This window comes from Triticum aestivum, chromosome 6D (genome assembly GCF_018294505.1).
Source record: "Triticum aestivum cultivar Chinese Spring chromosome 6D, IWGSC CS RefSeq v2.1, whole genome shotgun sequence".
NCBI classification, from domain to species: Eukaryota; Viridiplantae; Streptophyta; class Magnoliopsida; order Poales; family Poaceae; genus Triticum; species Triticum aestivum.
Window position 1 is genome coordinate 431,675,425 of NC_057811.1, and position 22,050 is coordinate 431,697,474.

Below are 22,050 nucleotides of genomic sequence, written 5' to 3' on the forward strand. Positions count from 1 at the left end.
GCATAAGCTTTCATATTTTTCTGGTAGGCCTATGCCCATAGTGGGCCTTTAACAGGCCTAAACATAATTTGGGCCCTCAGTAACAATAGGCCGTTTACATGTTTAAATATCTCGAGCCCATAAAAAACATGGGCCTTTAATAGGCCGAAAGTGAGATTGGGCCCTAATTGTGCCAAATAACCCACTGGTCTTAGCAGGCCGAAATGGTGGCCCATTTACAATGCGGATCGTTCACAGGCCGAAATTCGGACGGGCCGTAAATGCGCCGACCTACTACACGAGCCTTTAACAGGCCGGAAGTTCGGTCGGGCTTGATTAGTGTCATTTTTATATGGGCCGTTAATAGGCCAGATGTGATGTTGGGCCACATATGGCCCATGGATTTCGTCCGACGTTAACAGGCCGAAAATCACAACAGGCTGAAGGTGGCCCAAATCTATAGTGGGCCTCTAACAGGCCGAATGTCAAACATGGCTGAATATGACCCAAATCATTCATGGTCGTTTATGGGCCGAAAGTTTCAATGGCCTACAAATGGGCCCAAATGAAGCAGGACCTTTAACAGGCCAGAAATACACTGGGTCGTAATTCGGCCCAAATACTCAGCGGACTGTTAACGGGCTAGAAGTGACCATGGGCCGCGATGATGACAAGTTTAGGACAGGCCGTTGACGGGCCGATTTGACACTAGTCGCACGGGCCTTTAGTTGGGCTGGCCTATTATGGTCTGCAAAATCTTGTGGGCCTTTAGCTGGGCCGGCCCATTATGGTCCGCTAAATCTTGTGGGCCTTTGGTTGGGTCGGCCCATTTAATCTTTATGGGCCACTTTTGGGCCCGTCCACGTGTCAACATATCATAGGCGCATCTCGACCATTGGATGAGTGACACCTGTGGCAACGCGGAGCTCACACGTGGTTCCGTCGGTCAATGAGAATTTTACACGTGGAAAATCGGCATTGGTCATGGCTATTAGCGGGTTATCGGATCCAAAACCGGACCCGATAGCTTAACGGTGAGCCGTTACGGTGGATGCCACGTGTCGGACACCCTTGACGAAAGCACTTCCATGACGCGACATTTATCGTCATGGAAGTGGACACTTCCGTGATGATAATTTTGGTAATGTCATGGAACACTTCTACGACAGCACATGTATGACTATCTTGATTCTGTCATAAAACTGTCATGGATGTACATGCATGACAGAAAACGTGACCTACTGTGACAAACACGTATCATCACGGAAGTGTATTTTTTTTGTAGTGCTTGCATTCCAAACTTCTTCAGGCAATCTTTGAGGTATTTCTCTTGTGATATGAAGATGCCATTGCTCTACTGACGGATTTGAAGACCAAGGAAGAATTTCAGCTCACCCATCATGGACATCTGATATTGCTCTTGCATCATATGCCCAAACTCATCACTGCATCTCTTGTCAGTGCAGCCGAAGATAATGTCATCCACATAGATTTGGCACACAAATAGTTCACCATCATATGTCTTCGTGAAGAGAGTCGGATCCAGGGAACCAGGTTTGAAGCCTTTGCTCTTCAGGAAGTCTTTCAGTGTGTCATACCAAGCTCGAGGGGCTTATTTGAGGCCATACAGTGCCTTGTTGAGCTTGTATACCATGTCATGTCGCTTTGGGTCTTCAAAACCAGGTGGTTGTGCAGCATACACTTCTTCAATTTTGCCGTTGAGAAAGGCACTCTTTACATCCATTTGGTACAGAAGAATGTTGTTGTGGTTGGCATAGGCTAGCAGTATGCGAATGGCTTCAAGCCTAGCCACAGGAGCAAATGTTTCATCAAAGTCAATCCCTTCAACTTGTGTGTAACCTTGAGAAACGAGACGAGCCTTGTTTCTGACAACTTGACCATGCTCATCTTGTTTGTTGCGATAGATCCATTTGGTGCCGATGATATTGTGCTTGTGAGGATATGGACGCTTTACTAGCTCCCATACATTGTTCAGCTCGAACTGTAGAAGCTCTTCTCGCATAGCTTGAATCCATTCAGGTTCCATGAAGGCTTCATCAACTTTCTTGGGTTCAGATATCGAGACAAATGCAAAGTGCCCACAGAATTTTGCTAGCTGTGTTGCTCTTGAACGAGTGAGTGGACCAGGTGCATTGATGCTATCAATTATCTTCTCAATATGTACTTCATTTGCAACACGAGGATGAACTGGACGAAGATTTTGCCCTTGCTGATCGTTCTCTTCATCTTCAGCATTGGCTTTAGGCTGAGCAGTGTCTTCATGCTGATTAGTTGCAGAAATGATGATTTCCTCTTCAGCGTGTTCCTCTGAAGGTATGATTTCTCCAGTACCCATAAGCTTGATAGATTCACTTGGTGTAGCTTCATCTAGCACATTTGGCAGGTGCCCTCTTTGCGAGCCATTAGTCTCATCGAACCGCACATCCACAGTTTCAACCACTTTGTAGTGAAAGAGGTTGAAGACTCTGTAGGAGTGCGAATCCTTTCCGTAGCCAAGCATAAAACCTTCATGTGCTTTCGGTGCAAACTTTGAAGTGTGATGTGGATCCTTGATCCAGCACCTAGCACCAAAGACTCTGAAATAGCTGACGTTTGGCTTCTTACCAGTCAGGAGCTCATATTATGTCTTCTTTAGGAACTTGTGAAGATAAAAACGGTTGATGATGTGGCATGCAGTATCAATAGCTTCAGGCCAGAACTTCCTTGGAGTCTTGTACTCATCAAGCATCGTTCGTGCCATCTCAATGAGGGTTCTGTTCTTGCGCTCCATGATGCCATTTTGTTGAGGTGTGTATGGAGCAGAGAACTCATGTGTGATGCCCAATGTATGAAGATAAGTGTCGAGGCCGGTGTTCTTGAATTATGTGCCGTTGTCACTTCTGATGTGCTTGATCTTGATGCCATAGTTGGTCATGGCATGACTGGCGAATCGTCTGAAGACATCCTACACTTCAGCCTTGTAGAGAATTATGTGCACACAGATATATCTTGAGTAATCATCAACAATGACGAAACCATAAGGCATGCAGTGGTAGTAAGGGTAGAGTAGTGAGTAGGGCCAAATAAGTCCATGTGAAGCAGCTCGAAGGGACGCATAGTCGTCATAATTGTCTTTGAGGGATGCTTGGCCCTAGTCATCTTTCCAGCTTCGCAGGCACCGCATAGATGGTCCTTCTTGAACTTGACGCCCTCGATGCCTATGACATGCTTCTTCTTCGCGAGAGTGTGCAAGTTCCTCATGCCAGCATGCCCTAGCCTCCGATGTCAGAGCCAACACTCTGAAGCTCTTGCTAGAAGACATACGGCTAGTTGTGGTCCTGCGGAGAAATCTACCATATACATATCGTCTTTTCGATACCCTTCGAAGACTAGAGATTTGTCAGATTCCATAAGAACAAGGCAACGATATTTTCCAAATATCACAATCATGTTTAGATCACAAAGCAGAGATAGACATTAAGTTGAAACCAAGGGATTCAACAGGCATCACTTTATCCATGTGTTGACCCTTTGAGATTGCAACTCTACCTAGGCCCAATACCTTGCTTTTACCAGTGTCAGCAAATGTGATGTGAATTTTGTCAGACAGACGTAGGGTTGAATCCATAAGAAGACTTCGATCACCAGTCATGTGGTTAGTGCATTCACTGTCCATGATCCACTCAGAAGCCTTTGTTGTCGTACCCTACAGTGCAGATTGGGGGATAGGCTTCACCAAGGGAAATGTGAAGCATAAACATTTGACGAACAAGCATATTATCAAAGTTCAGATCCTGGTTAGGATAGATAGGATGGTTGTCAAGAAATCCTGGGACGAAATACATAGTAAGACCATTCTGGCATTTTATCTTGCGTCCCACAAGATGTTTTAGGTCCCCAGCATAAGCATCAGAAGCCTTTGATTTCCGACTGGAGACCTTTCCCTGCAAAAGAGAGTTAATTTTTCTTAACCACCCACATCTTCAGGGGTGGCTTAGAAGCAATAAGTCTATGTGCAGCATCTGAGAACTTTGGATTTGGAGCCCTAGCAAATAGCCTTGCAGGAGGTGAATAATACTCATATGAATAAGCAGAAAAGTTCTTGGTTTTATGAACATAGCGGTTTGATGAAACACACTCATATTCATAAGTCAGAGTATGGTTTCCCTGCAAAACATTAGCGTTAGGGTGACTCTGGTGAGTCCTCTGTCTATATGAAGCCTTTGTACCATATGAAGCTTTTGGTCTGGGGTTTGTCTTCTTCCCCGGTGGTGTCATGATGACATTCACTGGAAGCTTCTCAAGACAACTTTTGGGCACCCAGATCTTCTTCAAAGGTGGTCCATTCCTGTAGTTAGTACCAATATACCTGGCAAACACTTCAACATTCTGATTCTTAAACAGTTTATAGTTTGCATCAAAGGATTCATCAATGATAATCGGGTTAGCACAAGTGAAGCCAGATAAGATAGATGGATCCACTGAAGGTCCCTTTGCAACAACCCATGTGGTTTTGGGGTACTGCTCAGGCTTCCAGTATGAACCATCAACATTCATTTTCCTCTCGAACCCAACACCCTCTTTCCTAGGGTTTTGGTTCAGAATCTGTTTATTGAGGACATCACATAGTGTCTGATGCCCTTTGAGGCTTTTGTACATCCCTGTTTCAAGCAATGTCTTCAACCTGGCATTCTCATCAGCAATAGTAGTGGTATCCTCAGTAGAGGGGTTAGTTACCACATCAGCAGTTGAAGATATTGCAACAGTAGCAGTAGTAGAACATTCAGCAACAGAGACAACATTATCATGCTCAAGACATTTTAGACATGGTGGCTCAAAATCTTCCTGAGCGGAACTGATCTGTTGAGCGCGGAGTGACTCATTCTCCTTTTGAAGATCTTCATGAGTCGCTCTCAGGTTCTCAATTTGTTGCTTCCTTTGAATATAATCATAGGAAAGCTTCTCATGAGTAGCTGAGAGTGTTTCATGACGACTTTCCAGTTCCTCGTACTTAACGTGAAGATTTTTAATGTCTTCAATTAAGGACTGAGTTTGAGTCATTTCCGCGTCCAACAGGTCATCTCTTTTGTCTAGCAATTTTTGAATATGTTCCATAGCAGTTTGCTGTTCAGTTGCAATTTTAGCAAGTGTTTTGTAGCTAGGTTTAGATTCACATTCAGAGTCATCTTCAGTTGATGTTTGGAAGTAAGCATCGCGTGAGTTTACCTTGGCACCACGTGACATGAAGCAGTAGGTAGGAGTAGATTCATCCTCATCATCACCATCAGCGTCGGCGACGAGGCCATTGTCTTCGGTGTTGAAGATGGACTTGGCGACGTAAGCCAAAGCTAGAGCCAGGCTTGCCACGCCTGAATCGGACTCCTCCTCAGACTCCACCTCTGCCTCCTCAGAAACAGACTCCTCCTCTGAATCCATCTCCTTGCCAACAAACGCCCGAGCCTTGCTGGATGAGCTCTTCATGTGAGATGAAGACTTTGAAGAAGACTTTGAGGATTTCTTCTTCTTCTTGTCATCAGAATCATATTCCTTGCTCTTCTTCTTCTTCGTGGTCTCATTGTCCCATTGAGGACACTCAGAGATGTAGTGACCATGTTTCTTGCATTTGTGGCATGTTCTCTTCTTGTGGTCACGAGTGGAAGCTTCATCATTTCTTGAGCTGGATCTTGAAGACTTTCTGAAACCTTTCTTCTTGGAGGACTTCTGGAACTTCTTCACGAGCATAGCTAGCTCCCTTCCAATGTCTTCAGGATCCCCAGAACTGTAGTCAGATTCTTCTTCAGATGAGGAAACAACCTTTGCCTTCAGAGCGCGAGTTCGGCCATAGTTGGCTCTTTTCTCAGATAACTGGAACTCATGTGTGTTGAGCCTCTCAAGTATGTCAGACGGATCGAGATCTTTCAAGTCAGGACGTTCTTGAATCATCAGGGCCAGGGTGTCGAATGAGCTGTCAAGTGATCTCAGGAGCTTCTTGACGATTTCGTGCTTGGTGATTTCAGTGGCGCCAAGTGCGCAAGCTCATTTGTGATATCAGTGAGGCGATCAAATGTGAGCTGGACATTCTCATTGTCGTTTCTCTTGAAGCGGTTGAAGAGGTTGCGAAGAATATCAATCCTTGAATCTCTCTGAGTTGAGACGCCTTCGTTGACCTTGGAGAGCCAGTCCCAGACTAGCTTCGCAGTTTCCAGTGCACTCACACGGCCATACTCTCCTTTGGTCAGATGACCACAGATGATGTTCTTGGCAGTCGAATCCAGTTGAATGAACCTCTTGACATACACATTGACCGACCTTGGGAACGCCATTCTTGACGACATACTAGATGTCGACATCAATGGCTTCAAGATGCATGCGCATCATATTCTTCCAGTAGGGGTAATCAGTGCCATCGAAGACTGGGCACGCAGCGGAGACCTTGATTATCCCTGCAGTAGACATAGCTAAAACTCCAGGTGGTTAAACCGAATCACACAGAATAAGGGAGCACCTTGCTCTGATACCAATTGAAAGTGCTAGTTATCGACTAGAGGGGGGTGAATGGCGACTTTTATGAAAGTCTTCAAAACACGAGGTCTCCTGGATCTCACTGCTTCCTTCCTACCCCCGGTAGCAAAAGTCACGAGATTAGTTATTTAAAACGGGCCTTCTGCCTTGGAAGACAAATAGTAGAAATGAACCTATTGATATGCAGCGGAAGGTAGACTACACTAGACAAACCATAGTCAAGTAAGCAATGTTGTGAAAGCACGAAGACTATCAGCAGCTAGGTAGTATGGATCAGGATGGAAGACAGTATGAAGCCAAACAGTAAATAGTCTTCACTCAGTGAAGTCAGTCAGATCAGACAAGCATGCAATGACTTCACGAAGACAAATTGTAAAGTAAGGAAAGTGGAGGATAGAACCAGTTGCTTGGTGAAGACAAGGATTTGGTAGACCAGTTCCAGTTGCTGTGAAAACTGTACGTCTGGTTAGGGAGGCTGAGATTTAACTCAGAAGACCGCGTCTTCGCCTTATTCCCCTTGAGCTAAGGACACCCAGTCCTCGCCCAATCACCCTGGTAAGTCTTCAAGGTAGACTTGCAAACCTTCACAGACTTCGTTCACCGGCGATCCACAATGACTCTTGGATGCTCAGAACGCGACATCTAATCGACTAGAGGATTCACAGTCCTCAAGTGTAACAAATCTTCAGATCACGCGGACAGAAAGACTTCAGTGATGCCTAACACTCTTTGGCTTTGGGTGTTTTGGGCTTTGTCCTCGCAAGGATCTCTCCCTCAAATGCTTCGGAGGTGGGTTGCTCTTAAACGACAAAAGCCATGCACTAACTCTGAGCAGCCACCAATTTATGGTATAGGGGTGGGCTATTTATTGCCAAGAGGCAACCCGACCTGATTTGTCCGAAATGACTCTGGGTCACTCAGGAACCGACACATGTCCAACGGTCAGATTTCAAACACACGCGTCAGTTTTACTTGGGCTATAAGCAAGGCTGACTCATCCAGCTCTGGATAAAATTTGCTCTCATTGTCTTCGCTCGAAGACATAGGATTTTGGTTGAGCATCACATTAGTCACTCTGACTTTGTTCACTTGAACCCCACTTAACAGTACGGTGGTTCCTATGACTCAACGAAGAAGAAAAGGAAACTACAAAACAACTATGTCTTCGCACTTCATAGTCTTCAAGTGAATGTCTTCACATGTCATAATCTTCATCGTGAATGTCTTCACGAACCACCATTGTCTTCAATGTCTTCACACATTTTTAGGGGTCATCTCTGGTAGGTAAACCCGTGTTATCCTGCAGTTCTCACAAACACATTAGTCCCTCAACCCAGTTTGTCGTCAATACTCCAAAACCAAATAGGGGTGGCACTAGATGCACTTACAGAGAGACGTTTTTTGGGGAGCTCCTGTTCGGCGCCTTATGCGCCCGAACAGGTTCCTGGCGCCCGCTGCAGCGCCTTGTTGGGCCGGCCCACGATGGGAAAGGCAGCGACCAGAAATCGCCAAAAAAACGCAAAAATGGGTGGCTGCTTCAGGGATCGAACTCGCATCGCTCGAGTAGGCAACCCTTGTTCGATCTTAGCTGACCATCAGGGCAATTGGTCACTTGTGATTTACTAGCGCTAAACTGTACATGAACCAGTATGGGTGCGCTATTTATTTATCATTTAGTTTTTTCATTTACTTCTATAAAATTGTGATTTTAAAAACGTTCATCGATTTTGAGACAAAAGTTCACAAACTTAAAAAAAGTTCATCGATTTTGAGAAATAGTTCATCATTTTTGAAGAAAAGTTCACAAACTTAAAAAAGTTCACCGATTTTGGAAAAAACTTTATGAAAAAGTTTAAAAAGTTCATCGGTTTCGAAAAAAAGTTCATCGGTTTTGAAAAAACTTCATCGATTTTGAAAAAAGTTCATCGAGTTTGAGAAAATAGTTCATCAATTTTGAAAAACGTTCACAAATTTAAATGAAAAATTCGTCAATCTTGAAAATATTCATCAAAATTAGTTCATCGGATTTGGAAAAAGTTCGCCGAATTTGAGAAAACGAAAGTCAAATTTGAAAAAAGTTCGCTGAATTAGAAAAAAGTTCATCAATTTTAGAAAAATGTGGATGGATTTGAGAAAGATCATCGAACGAGGAAGAAGGAAAAAAATTAAATAGAAAAATGAAAAACAAAAAATAGAGAAAGTGAAAGAAAAAGATGATAAGGCAAACAAGTGATGGAACTGTGGGCATTAAGTTACTGTGGCGGGGTGGTTGAATTTTTGCGATTTGTACATGCAAACGACAGGGAAGCGAGCGAAATGGGCCAAGCCCAGCTAAAGCTGCTGCAGGTGCCCGTTAGCAGAATACACATTTAACGGACGCCTGCAGCGCTAAATAGGAAATGCCCGTTTTTTGGAATAGGAGGACCCGCCAAAGGAGAGAAGTCAACGTATTTTGGGCCTTAAACATGGGCTTAGCCCCTCAGAAACAGATCCACCGATCCAGCCCAACCACCCCTCTCCCTCTTCTCCCGCACCTTCTCCGACACGCTGCTCCCCCTCCATACCGCCAAAACTTTTGCAGCGCCTCCAAACCCCGCTTCTCCATTCCTAAAAATTCCCCAAAACTCCTAACTCCGACCGGAAAATCCACACGATTCGGCTCCCATTTCGAACGATCCCACTCGCCGGAGGCGGGGCGATGCCGCCGAGGAGCAAGCGCGACCGCCGCGACAGCGACTCCGAGGAGGAGGAGGAGGAGGTCGTCACCCTCTCCTCCGACCCCGACGAGTCGGAGTCCGAGGCGGAGCGCGGGGCGGAGGCGGCCGACGACGACGACGACGGCGAGTACGTGGCGGACAGCAGCGACGCGGGCGGCGTCGAGGACGAGGCTGAGGAAGGGGGCGACAGCGATGACGGCGACGGCGACGGCGGGCGGCCAGTCCGGGGCGGGCGGCGTGGCGCCGCGGAGCCCGACGAGGAGAGGAAGTCGCAGAACGTGGACGCGCTCGTCAGGTACTCTCTGGCCCTACCATTCCGGCCCATGCGTGCGTGTCCGTGCTGTGCGCTGGTGGTGTATGGACGCATCTTAGCGGATTCATAGGGGCTAGGGTACGCATTAGTGTTCATCTAATTTTTTAATGGCGACGAGACTAGTCTGGATGCTCCTGAATCGTTGTGGGACGTGCTTGTGGTTTCAGATGCCAAGATTCAGCATAAGAGTCCCCAGTGATACACTAGTCCACGCCCTGTTAGATACTACAGTACATTTGAACAATGTGCCTCAGCTTGGGTGTGTTTGATCCGGTTCCTCTAGAATTTAGCATAAGAGACCCAAGTCAAATTCCTCTCCCCACACCGTGGTCTGTTCTGGAAAAACAGGGTATAATTCAAATCCTATGTAACTTACAATGTGATAGAAGGATCTCTCTTTTTCATCCCACTCGATTGGTTGTTTGCCATGTAATCTGCAGGGTTATCTCCTGAGAACTTTGTTCTGGAGTATCCAAGCCTGAATGTTGATGCTTTGATCTGACACCTATCACTAACTAGCTATACCTGTCACTCAAGTTTTGGTAACGGCTTCAAGCTGAATATTGCCATTCAGCGTAAGTACGGTGGCTGTTGAGTATGCATATGGCTGAATGACTTGGAGGAGATCACATGAAGCTGGCAAATATGGACAGAGAGATTAAACCTTCTGTATTCCGTCTTGTAACTCTTTTCATATGTGGACAGAATGGACTTGGTCAATAACTCATTGTGCATACCAAGTAAACTTTAGGTAGCTACGTGCAACAGAGCTCTGTAGTGTGGATACTCTAGTCATCTCTCTGTCATGATTTTAAGCATAGAGATATGAGAGTGAGTACCTTGTACAATAGGACTAGCCTTCTACATGAAAAAAATCCTGAAATCTTACTGTATTGGTCAGAGAAAGTATGGTCAGCTGGAATAATCTTGCGCTATGTGATGTATTGCAAATTTTCACTTTAAGCCTTTTTCTCAGTTACAAGTCATTTTCTCTTAGATTGCCTTGCACACACTGAAATTTGTTTTGGTTTAATCGACTATAACATCACAAATGCACTCTTTTGTTTGAAGATATTTATGCATTTTTTCCTGGTTTCTGTCAGGGGAAACCTGGTTGTCAGAAGGCAGCCACTTATTCCACGTATCCTTTCAGTTTCTGATGCGGCAGCAATAGCTCGAAAACCATTCAAACCTCCGTGTGGAAATGGATATAGTGAAAATAGTGAGCTTCTTGCTCGGCGCCTTTCAGCTCGTAAAAGATTTGTCCCGTGGGGTTCAGCACAGCCATTTGCAGTTCCAAACAATCTTCAGCAGCTGCCTACCATTGCTAGTGATGATTCCTCAGAGAAAGAGGAACCTCTTCCACCTGGCATAGAGCCATTAATTTTGTGGCAACCCGAGGAATGTGACAAAGAGAATAACAATTTTACTGCAATTGAAGTTGATCATCTGCTTGTACGTTACCTTCGTCCTCATCAAAGGTAATATATTATCCTGTTAATGTTTTTCCTATATTCATTTTTTACATGCTTGATGGCTTGCAGTGAACCCTCTATTTTATGGTTCCCCCCACAATAATTACAATCGGCATTAACTTTGTGCAGAACATGTACTCTCTGTAAGTTGTAGACATTCACATATAGATACTACATATTGCACTGTAGCTTTATTTTTAGTCTAAGCAGGTGCAAACAATAACTAACAATGCTGATTTCTTCTGAATCTTTGAGATGAAGATAGTAAATCACATGATTGTGTTGTAATGCAGGGAAGGAGTTCAGTTTATGTTTGATTGTGTCTCTGGGTTGCTAAGTGATGATGGAATCGCTGGATGCATTTTAGCTGATGACATGGGGTAATAAACTGGAACAGTTCACGCCCTCCCTCTTGTCCATTTTTATACTTTGATATAAATACGTAATGTTTCTGTCTTTCAATCCTTTTATTTAGTCACTGACTCACTGTTACATAAAGCTACTTCTGACGCTTCCTTGCACTTTCCAGATTGGGGAAGACTTTACAGTCGATAACTTTGCTATATACCCTTCTTGCTCAAGGCTTTGAGGGTAAGCCAATGGTTAAAAGGGCTGTCATTGTAACCCCCACAAGCCTAGTTAGCAACTGGGAATCTGAGATAAGTAAATGGTTAAAAGGCAAAGTGCACCTGCTTGCCCTCTGTGAAAGCACGCGTGCTGATGTTCTTTCTGGAATAGGAAGTTTCTTAAAGCCCTTGAGCCGTCTTCAGGTTTTCTTTTATCCAAACTCTTTTCCTTTCTGCTATTTTCTATTTACCATGCTTACTAATTGCAATCAGAATTGCATGTTCGTGACAATGTCTGGTGAATTTATATGTTTGGAATTGTCATCAGGTACTTATCGTATCTTACGAGACCTTCCGCATGCATTCGTCAAAATTTGAAATACCAGGAAGCTGTGACCTTCTCATATGTGATGAGGCTCACAGGCTGAAAAATGACCAGACACTAACAAATAAGGTATATCAGTTTGCCAATTCAGTTGCGTTTCATACATACATGAGTCGTTTGCACTTAAGTTCATCTCCGATTTTGCTCTTCCTGAACTCATGAAAACACTTGATGCACCAGGCACTGGCGGCCCTTCCTTGTACACGGCGTATCCTGTTATCAGGTACCCCAATGCAGGTAGGTTTTTGCTTTCCCATTCTTTTCCATATTGTAGCTGGGACCATTGTTTTGAATTTTGATATATTCATTTTCCTCCGCAGAATGATCTGGAAGAGTTCTTTTCAATGGTAAATTTTACAAATCCAGGAGTTCTGGGGGATGCCGCATATTTTCGCCGATATTATGAAGTATGTACTTTTTATGAAAATCACAAGTTATACTGCTAAATACTCCATCCGTCCCGAATTACCTGTCGCAGAAATGGATGTATCTAGACGTATTTTTAGTTCTAGACACATCCATTTCTATCCATTTCCGCGACAAGTAATTCGGGATGGAGGGAGTATGAATTACAACTATTTATTAACAGATAGTGGTGTTCTCAGATATTTGTTATTCAAGTTTCTTTGTGTGTTGTGCACCTAAAATCATGTGCTATTCCTGTTAATTGCATTCTATCTTCCTTTCCTCTGTAGTTAACTCTAACATTATCTGCCCTTAACTGAAGGCACCAATAATTCGTGGAAGAGAACCCACAGCAACTGCAGAAGAAAAGAAGTTGGGATCCGAGAGATCTGGACAGCTTAGTGCAAAAGTAAATCAGGCAAGTCCTTTTCCTCTGAAGAAGGTTGTCTGCACCCTGTACTGCATATTTTTGAACAACTGTAATGTCCACATTTATGTTTTAATCTCCTCTAGAATTGTTTGGATGCATTTTCTTCTACAATTTAATGGGCTCTAGGTTAATTACCTTCTGAATTCTTCTGATCGCTTCTCAATGATATTCAGTTTATATTGAGACGAACGAATGCCCTGCTGTCCAATCACCTGCCACCAAAGGTATGTTCTGTCCAGTGTATATTGGCTGGATATGTTCATCGCACATTCAGAAAAAAGAAAAAGAATTGTGTACCTGCTATCCATTTTGTCTTTTATAGTGATTCCTCCTTTTTACATTATATAATTGTGCCTCATCTACATTACTTAACCCTGCTTATGTATAGATTGTTGAAGTAGTGTGCTGCAAGCTGACTCCTTTACAGATGACACTGTACAACCACTTCATACACTCCAAAAATGTAAGGAAATTTTGTACCGTTCTGAGTAATATTCAATAGGCACATGTAAGGTACTCGGAGTTATATTTACAGTAGTCTGTGGTTGACCCTGTCAGGTTAAACGCTTGATATCTGAGGAAGCAAAGAGTTCTAAAGTTTTGGCATATATTACTGCTCTTAAGAAATTATGCAACCATCCGAAGGTAAATAATTTCAGTTTAATGTTTCGCCCCACGATATATCTCTTTCAGTGAAAGTAGTTTCGACAGTAGGATCAGAGTTTATTACAATGTATTTTTTTACTGCAATTAGTTAATGTCCATACCTTTCTATACCCCAACACATTGAGCTGTCTTGTCTGGCTCTGCCTTCTACACGCCCTTAGCTCTGCCGCTGCACTTGGTCGATGTCCTCACCTGGCATCATGATGCTGTGGCCCTGCTTGACCTACACCTACATCCTCAGCATCTCTGCCACGCTGGATTGAGCTTTGTCTTGACTCCTGTCAATATTTGTGTTGAAGTATTTGATTTTTCTTCCTCGCATCGAAAAAGTATTAGTTATGTTGTTAAGATATGTATCTGCGGCATTGTTTATAAGGTGGTAAGACGACCTAAGGCGAGCACCAACCGCCCTGACGCCTAAGTGACTCGTAAGCGCCTAAAGCGTGCATAATTGTAAGGTGCTGGCGTCCAAGGCGGGACGCCTTATAAACAATGACCTGGGAGGTTGAAGAGGGTGAATGAATCCCCACCACCACTCTCACCAGCTCTAATATTTGTAGTAGTAACTAGTAATGGATCTCTCTTTCAAGCACCATAGGCTTAACTAGTATACTTCTATATTGCTGTCAAGTGCTACCCTGCATCTGCATTGTATACTGGAATTATGTACTTTTCAAGACAATGTCCGTTGACAGTTTTAAAGCTTGTTGATGATAATGTATCCTGCATAGATTGACAATGTTATAAGCTGACCCCATATTCCTTGTAGAATGCGGAATAGGCTTGGTAACCAAGTTCTTGCACTGACTTTTTATTTCTTGATTACCTGGCAGCTGGGAAGTTACTAATATGATTTGATAGGTTATGGGAAATTCTGGGCTGTTGTTGCCTGTGTTACTGTTCTTCATAGCCAGCCTGCATCAGTTTCACTTTTTTGGTAACTATATTTAGCATCACAAACATATGTTGCTTGGTTATCTTGCTATTGCAGCTAATCTATGACACCATAAAGAGTAGCAAGTCAGGAGGCTCTGGTTTCGATGACTGTCTACGCTTTTTCCCTCCAGAACTGTTTCAAGGAAGGTATGCCTAACTTCTCTCACTAGCTTCTCAAGCAAATCCAACTTACCTGTATCGTTTCTTTTATGCAAGATCTGGATCATGGACTGGTGGAGGAGGAATGTGGGTAGAACTATCTGGCAAAATGCACGTGTTGGCTAGATTGCTGGGGCACCTCCGACTGAAAACTGATGACCGTATTGTCCTTGTATCAAATTACACTCAGGTAAGATGTTTTTAATGTATTATGTTGATAACACAGTATCATTGTAGTAAGGTTTTGTTGGTCTTGGCGGGTCCATTGGGGATGGATGTTGTAAGATTTAAACTACGTTCCTCTCATTAATGAATTGGCTAAGCTCCCATCTGTATGCTTCAATAATAAGAAAATATGAAGGTATTGTTGGTGATGGCAAAATTCGTATCTCGAAAACTTTCCTGGGGTCCTGCAACAATAAGTCGAACATGAGTGCACTTATTACTGTCTATGTTGTCTTGAAAGTTCTACATTCTTTGTAGCCTTAGGCCTGCTAGTGCTAGCATTCTTTACACTGGCTAGTAACCAGTAAAGAAAGGGATAGTAGTAACCTGTAAGCCATTATTAATCCCAAATCTTCATTGCCTTTACTATCATGTTTATGGTCAGACCATATCCTGCGGATATACTAATTATAAGAACTACGAAAGTCAAAAGGTATGTACTCCCTCCGTTCACAAATATAAGATGTTTTGGATATTTCAATTTGGACTACATACGGACTGAAATGAGTGAACAAACACACTAAAATGTGTCTATATACATCCGATTCAGAAAAAAGTTGGAACCTCTTATATTTGTGTACGGAGGGAGTATCTTACAACCAGAATCCCTACAGCACGAAGTCAGAACATTGTACTTGGAATTAAGGGTGAAGTGATAGAATTACCTTAAACCTATATATTGGATATATGTTTGGTTTCCTTTTTGAACTGTCAAAATCATATATTTAAACTGCTCCCCCGATCCAAATTAATTGACGCAGTTTAGTACAACTTTATATACTAAACTTGTGCTAAAGCTGCGTCAATTAATTTGGATCGGAGGGAGGACTAGTTTCTGCATAAGTGCAGGTGACCTTATTTTTGCACCTCTTCCTACTTGTTTTGTGTACTACATATTCTCTGTATGTCTGTCATCAAACGAGAGAGTACAGTCTTTAGAATGTGCGTGTAAACTAGTTTCTGTTCATAAAAGGTACTTGTTATAATTAATTTGCTCTTTGGATACCTGCAGTCTGCAGAGCTGGAGTCATTAACTATTATCATTGTTTAAAAGTGCAGACATTAGATTTATTTGCACAATTATGTCGGGAAAGAAGATATCCATATGTTAGACTTGATGGATCAACATCCATTAATAAAAGGCAAAAGTTGGTGAACCAATTCAACGATCTATCTAGAGTACGTAACATCAACCTTGTACCCTGAACCGAAGAACTTATAACCTATCATTATATTCTAAATTACTTTATTTGGCAGGACGAGTTTGCCTTTCTACTTAGTAGCAAGGCAGGCGGTTGTGGGCTTAATTTGGTGGGTGGAAATCGATTGGTTCTCTTTGACCCAGATTGGAACCCTGCCAATGATAAGCAGGTAGATATCTGTGATTTATCACTCTTGATGGTTCTGTTTGACTCCAGACACCTTTCCTGAGTTGAACCTTTTCATCTTTTGATATTTGCAAAGGCTGCTGCTAGAGTCTGGAGAGATGGACAAAAGAAGAGAGTGTACATATACAGGTTCTTGAGCACTGGAACCATTGAGGAGAAGGTTGACAGATCCATTTCTTTTCATTCCTTTTTACTTACTTTTTCATTATCAAGTGAAGGAATACCGAGTTGCTGATTACTTCTTCTGCTGACAATATGATATGCCACACTCATCTATAGGTATATCAGCGTCAAATGGCAAAAGAAGGCCTACAAAGGGTTATTCAGCAGGAACAAGCGGACGACAAAATGCAGGATCAAGTACCTGGAGTTTTCTTTTCGATCCTTGAATGTGCCAAATATGTTAATTTATCACGTCTTCATTTCACTTTTGCAGGGCAATTCTCTTTCAACAGAAGATCTGCGTGATCTTTTCACTTTGCATGACCAAGTCAGGTGAACTCTGCTTCTCCATTATAGCTTGGATCAGTTGCCAGTCATGTACATAAGTGTAATTAAGTTGTGTTTGCAGTCACCATTTTGTTGGCATCAAGGTCAAAGTTTCTTGCATATTACTCCCTCCGTAAAGACATATAAGAGCGTTTAGATCACTACTTTAGTGATCTAAACTACTTTAGTGATCTAAACACTCTTATGTTTCTTTACAGAGGTAGTATCATGCAAAACATAAGGCCTTACTACATAAATTGTTCATAAAAGGAGTTCATGATCATTTGATTTAGGTTGAGGGTGTAATAAGTATTCAAACTACCATTGGCTTGCAAACAAAATGTCAAAAACTGTTGCATAATATGCTATTCATAGAAACCAGATTCGTTTCTAAGTTAGGCCTAAATACTCTTTTATTAGTTAATACCATTGAATAGTATTCAAAATATGTAAAAGCCAATATCCAAATTCATTAGTTCCGTCTATATGTAGTTGATATTATACATCATCCTTTTCCTTCCATTTGGTCTCGCAGGTCTGAAATACATGAAAATTTGAAGTGCGATCGCTGTAATAAGGATCACTGTATGCCGTTAGATGGTAATGGTTTGGATTTAGATGCCGCTAAGCATGATACAGTTTCGACATCAAAAGAAAAGTTGTATACTGATATTGGTGGCTTTAGAGAGATCTCTGGATGTGTGCAGAAAATGAATTGTTCAAATCAACAGGTAGTTTACGCGACACCCATTTCTGTTAGAATGTAGTAGCTCTGTAGTTGCTTCAAATCTCAAGTACTTTGCTGCTCTGCTCCGTTCACACCCTTTTCAGATCGAACAGCCTTCTGAAGAAGATTTACGAAGTTGGGGCCATCATTCTGATCCATCAACTGTACCTGATACCATCCTCCAGTGTTCTGCTGGTGATGAGGTGATAGCCTCAGTTCATGTCTCTTATGCATCTAGTTATATAGGTCTTCTTTGTGTTAGAACTCACAAATCTCACACCTTTGTTACTTTTTTAGTTTTTCCAGTTGTTGTAAGATTCTACCACTTCCACTTGATACACTTATTCGTACAGTTACCAGTTTTTTATCCGATTACAAGGAAAAGAAAGTTTAGTTTATTAACGTGGTTCTGTGGAACTGCTGCCATTTGTTAACAAATGACATGTGTATCTTGCAGGTTTCTTTTGTTTTCACCAATCAGGTTGATGGGAAACTTGTTCCAGTTGAATCTATGGTGCGATCAACAGCTCATCAACCAAATGGAGTGACAGCTAATGGAGAAAAAGAAGCGGTGAAAATAAATTCTCCGAGGAAACCTGGAAGGCAATCTTTACTTGGCAAGAATTTGAAGATGATGGGATTCAATTTGAAGAATTCCTCTTTGAGATCTCCAACTGAATCCAAGAGGACATCTCCAGTTTGCTTGCAACCATTGAAAAAAACAAACCCCTCATCAGATCATCAACCTCAGACTAAGAGACTTCATGTTGCTTCTGATATATCTGATGATGATTTTGTTTGAATCCATGAAACTTAGAGCTGAATTCTCCATTGAAATGGCATCTGTTGATCTGTATTATGCCGTGTAAATACTGCCATCTCCTTCGTGCAGTGTATATACTGCATACTGAAATCATATGACCCCCCCCCCCCCCCCCCCCCCCAAAAGCCTGCATCCCTTTGTAAAACGCATATCAAGTATATTTATTCAAAAATTGAAACGGTTGTAACTTTTAGAAGCTAACCACCTTTTCAAGTGGACAGAACATTATTCATCACTTGGTCTTTCCATCAGAGTAAGAAAAACTGACATGGTTGCTGATAACCTGCAGATCATTTCAAGACGAAGGGCTGCACTTCAAATCTAATCATTGTAACACACTAGCATCAAAGGTTCACTTCTGTTTTTGTTTTTCATTCATTACAATCGCGCAATGTGAGGCTGGTTTACTGTAAATTCATGGCATCCTTGAGCTTGTCTATAGATCTACTTTTCACTTCATGTGATGCTGTGGTAAATAATACTCCCTCCGTCCAAAAATACTTGTCATCAAAATGGATAAAAAGAGATGTATCTAGAACTAAAATACATCTAGATACACCCCCTTTTATCCATTTTGATGACAAGTATTTCCGGACGGAGGGAGTATTTTGGCTATTTTGACTGTGTTGTCTTAGTCTGTGTACAGCTTCCACAACTGGCCATAATATAGCTCACATTTGTTTTTAGGCCAGCACTTCTATCAATGTTAGCTCCTGGATATACATGCAGTTCTCAATGCTTCTGAGCTTTAGCACCTCCGCTAACCCCCCCCCCCCCCCCCCCCCCCCCCCCCCCCCCGCGCGGGATCTGAGTGATGTTTAGGTTGTAGCCGTTACCGTAACAAAAGTTCATGATTTGAGAGATCTGCAGTATGCAAAGGAGACCAGCTGGGCAATTTGAGTGTGTTATTCTGACAAACAAATCGGGCACTGGGTTGTTTGCTTTCGCCTCCAGCTTTCTGTTATTTAGGCCTTACCATGTGGGTGACAGCCACACTCTCAAGTTAGTGTATTAAAGGCTTGGCATTTGCACTGTTGTGGTCACCCCCTTAGCATAGTCAAATCAAAGTACTCGTAGATCCAGCCTAGCGGCTATTTTAGTATCATCTTGATCAAGTGTAAACTGAAAAATGGAAATTCCTGCTTATACAGGGGCTCACATTTCTTCAATCTACTCAAAATAGAACTTCGCTGCAATATAAGCTGGACGTTTCCCACAGAACATCCTTAATATGATTTGTTGTATTTAGACATTAGAATTGCTACATGCATGAGATATGTAGCCAGAGAAAAAGGGTGGGTGGTCTTTACCTTTAGTTATAACTATAAGGAAATATGTTCTGTTCTTTCCTTTTTTCTTGAGATCTGTAGGATTAAAGGTAGTTAGTTGGGTCACAATGAGGCTGGTCTTCATTCCCACCACTCACATGTGCAGTCACAAAAGTTAACACATTGCTGGAAGAAAAGAATTGGTGCTGTTCATGTGCTCACATGGGTTCTCTTGATCTTAAGAGCTTTGCTTATACTAAAACTTTGACCATTATGTGGTTAGGTTTTCAAGCAACTTAACAAAATAGAATGCACATGCTTTTCTCCCCATGAATGATCTGCTTTTCCTAAAATGGTTCTGAACTTCTGATCAGATGGTTTCTCATCAGTAGGTAAAACGGAATTCTATTTATAATACATAATCTGCAGAAAATGCACATAATTTGAACTTTTGATTCAGTGTTCTTACAGAACTCATACGGATCCTTTTTTATCTAATGATATTGGTGTGGAAATTAGACCTCACCTCAAACTGTTGATTTAGATTAGATGGTCCAGTATTTACAGCATAAAACTCTAGATTTGTTGTATTTGATATTACTGCGTCACACCAATGTGAAGATCCTAATTCAACCCATCTATCTGATAGTAATGAGGACAAGCGTTAAATTCGATGACATTCTTAAGGGTCATTCTGAAATCTGTTAGAAAAGTTTCTCTTCCCTGGCATGTCATGTTCCCCTGTCATGTTTTATATCTTTCCTTGGCTGCTAAGGGGGGAGTGAGGATAACATGATTAGATGGGTGCTTCAAAACTTTATGCTGTATTCAAGGCTGGGTGCACTCCAGATCAGGTTTCCATGTCATATATCAAGCAGTAGGTTAACAATTTTTATCTTTGAAATATCAGCCCCTTCTCCAGTGACATGGCATAGCACCAACAACACAAGTAACCTAACTGAGGCTTAATCTGCTATCCTTTCTTATATGCGAGAGTTAATATATATAAAAAGCCAGCACCCTGCTGGAGGTGGCTATTATGTCCAGTTAATAATAAAATGTCCCTTTGGACATAACCCTACTAAAACTTTTGAAACTTTGACTACAGTTATCTTTTTAAATATCTAGCCTTGATACTTGGAAATCATATACGCAGATTTGCCTCAAAAAGTACTGGCATAATATCAACTTTCGTTTGATTTTATTGATATATTTGTAAATAGAAGTTAATGCTCCATGTTATGTGTCGGAGGCCTGTCCAAAACGTCAGCAAAATGTGGAGTATCTTGTTGCTGGTAATTTTGCCATTCAGGCATGTTACGCTCCCACCTATCAGCATGGTACCGTGAGGTGACCTGAGACTAGACGAGTATTTAAAATGGTCCTGTTTCCGCTAGTACACTATAGTTGAGATTTAACAGAAATAGGACAGGCATTACTAAGGAACAAGAACACTCCTTGACCGGTCCGCTGTGAGGTGACCTGTAGGAGGCACAGGACGGAGGACCCGTATTATGATTGGTCATGGAGATGGAACCAGTGCGAGGAGGGAGAGGATCCTTTGGGATCACATGGCCCTCCTATTCTGAGAGGTCCATGTCGCCAGCTCACTCTGGCTAGATAACAAACCGGTCAAGTATCGGTCAAATGATCTTGTTACCTACCTTCTCCCTCTCCCTCCCTTTCTGCTGGTGCCCAACCGATCCCAATCCCGGACATGTTTAAGCCTGCTAGCATTTTCTTTTGTTAATGTGGCATGTGCGTGTGCACTTGACAATATCTGCCAGGCTATAGATGTTCCGGTTCATCCTTTTTTTCGAGAAGTTTCAATTCGTAGAAATGCCACAGCTAGGATTACAGTTCAAATTTTGGAGAAAATTACGATTGCAGTCCCTTTCGGGTGTTTTAAATTTTGATTTCCAGCGTGCAACATTTTAACTGGATTTTAACTCCAATGGTATGCAGCCATGCAGACTCGTTAAGAATGCCAGATTATCTGATTCTTTGCTTGGGCATTCTGCCCTGAACGGGGCTTACCCTGGCATCTTACCATTGACGTTGCTTTCCCCCTGAACAGCACATATCTGTTCATTTGTTATGGAGATCGCTTTCTGGGCTCATCTGGTCTTGTTCTTCAGGTCCTATACGCCAGGTCTTCGCAGGGGCCGCTGGCCCCGAATCCACGGGGAAGAAAGCTACCACTGAACCTACGCCCCCGCCCCCGACCCGCACCGTAGGCCGTCGGACTCAGGCCGTACGGATTTTCTTGTTCCTTGGTATGCGGCTCATGAACAAAGCCTTACGATTCTCTTGTCAAGCATTATCTCCAACAGTTGCCAGGGCAGTATGGCCCTGTGCCGTGTGGTGGATCATCATGTGTTCAATGAGGAAAAGGACTGTTGTCTGCGCCTCGCTAATGCCCCCTGCAATTATGGATGGGTCTAATTTGTTTGTTCTACTCTACACTTGGGGGGTGCCCGAGAGGTTGGTATCCTTGCACCATACTCCTCGCAAACCCCACTATAATCATGCCCCTTGGCTCATTCGAAGAAATAATCATGCCCCTGGTCTCAATTA

At 42.6% G+C, this 22,050-nt stretch overlaps 1 protein-coding gene across 4 annotated transcripts; it reads left to right on the plus strand.

Annotated features, from left to right (window-relative positions):
- The first annotated feature begins 9,052 nt into the window (after positions 1–9,052).
- On the plus strand, positions 9,053–22,050 carry LOC123145612 (DNA repair and recombination protein RAD54). 4 transcript variants are annotated; one of them, XR_006472346.1, is made up of 23 exons: positions 9,053–9,513; positions 10,635–11,012; positions 11,300–11,386; positions 11,536–11,776; positions 11,901–12,026; positions 12,138–12,194; positions 12,278–12,364; positions 12,685–12,780; positions 12,966–13,016; positions 13,181–13,255; positions 13,351–13,437; positions 14,450–14,541; positions 14,611–14,743; positions 15,838–15,957; positions 16,036–16,149; positions 16,243–16,326; positions 16,446–16,526; positions 16,603–16,661; positions 17,191–17,386; positions 17,487–17,585; positions 17,840–18,247; positions 18,495–18,555; positions 21,612–22,050. XR_006472346.1 is itself a non-coding variant. In XM_044565075.1 (21 exons), exons 1-21 carry the CDS (start codon positions 9,200–9,202, stop codon positions 18,182–18,184), a joined length of 2,922 nt encoding a protein of 973 aa, XP_044421010.1. In that variant the 5' UTR covers positions 9,053–9,199; the 3' UTR covers positions 18,185–18,644. The 4 variants fall into 4 exon arrangements, 1 of the variants encoding a protein (XP_044421010.1); XR_006472344.1 differs by having other exon boundaries at positions 17,840–18,555; XR_006472345.1 differs by lacking the exon at positions 21,612–22,050 and having other exon boundaries at positions 18,495–18,644.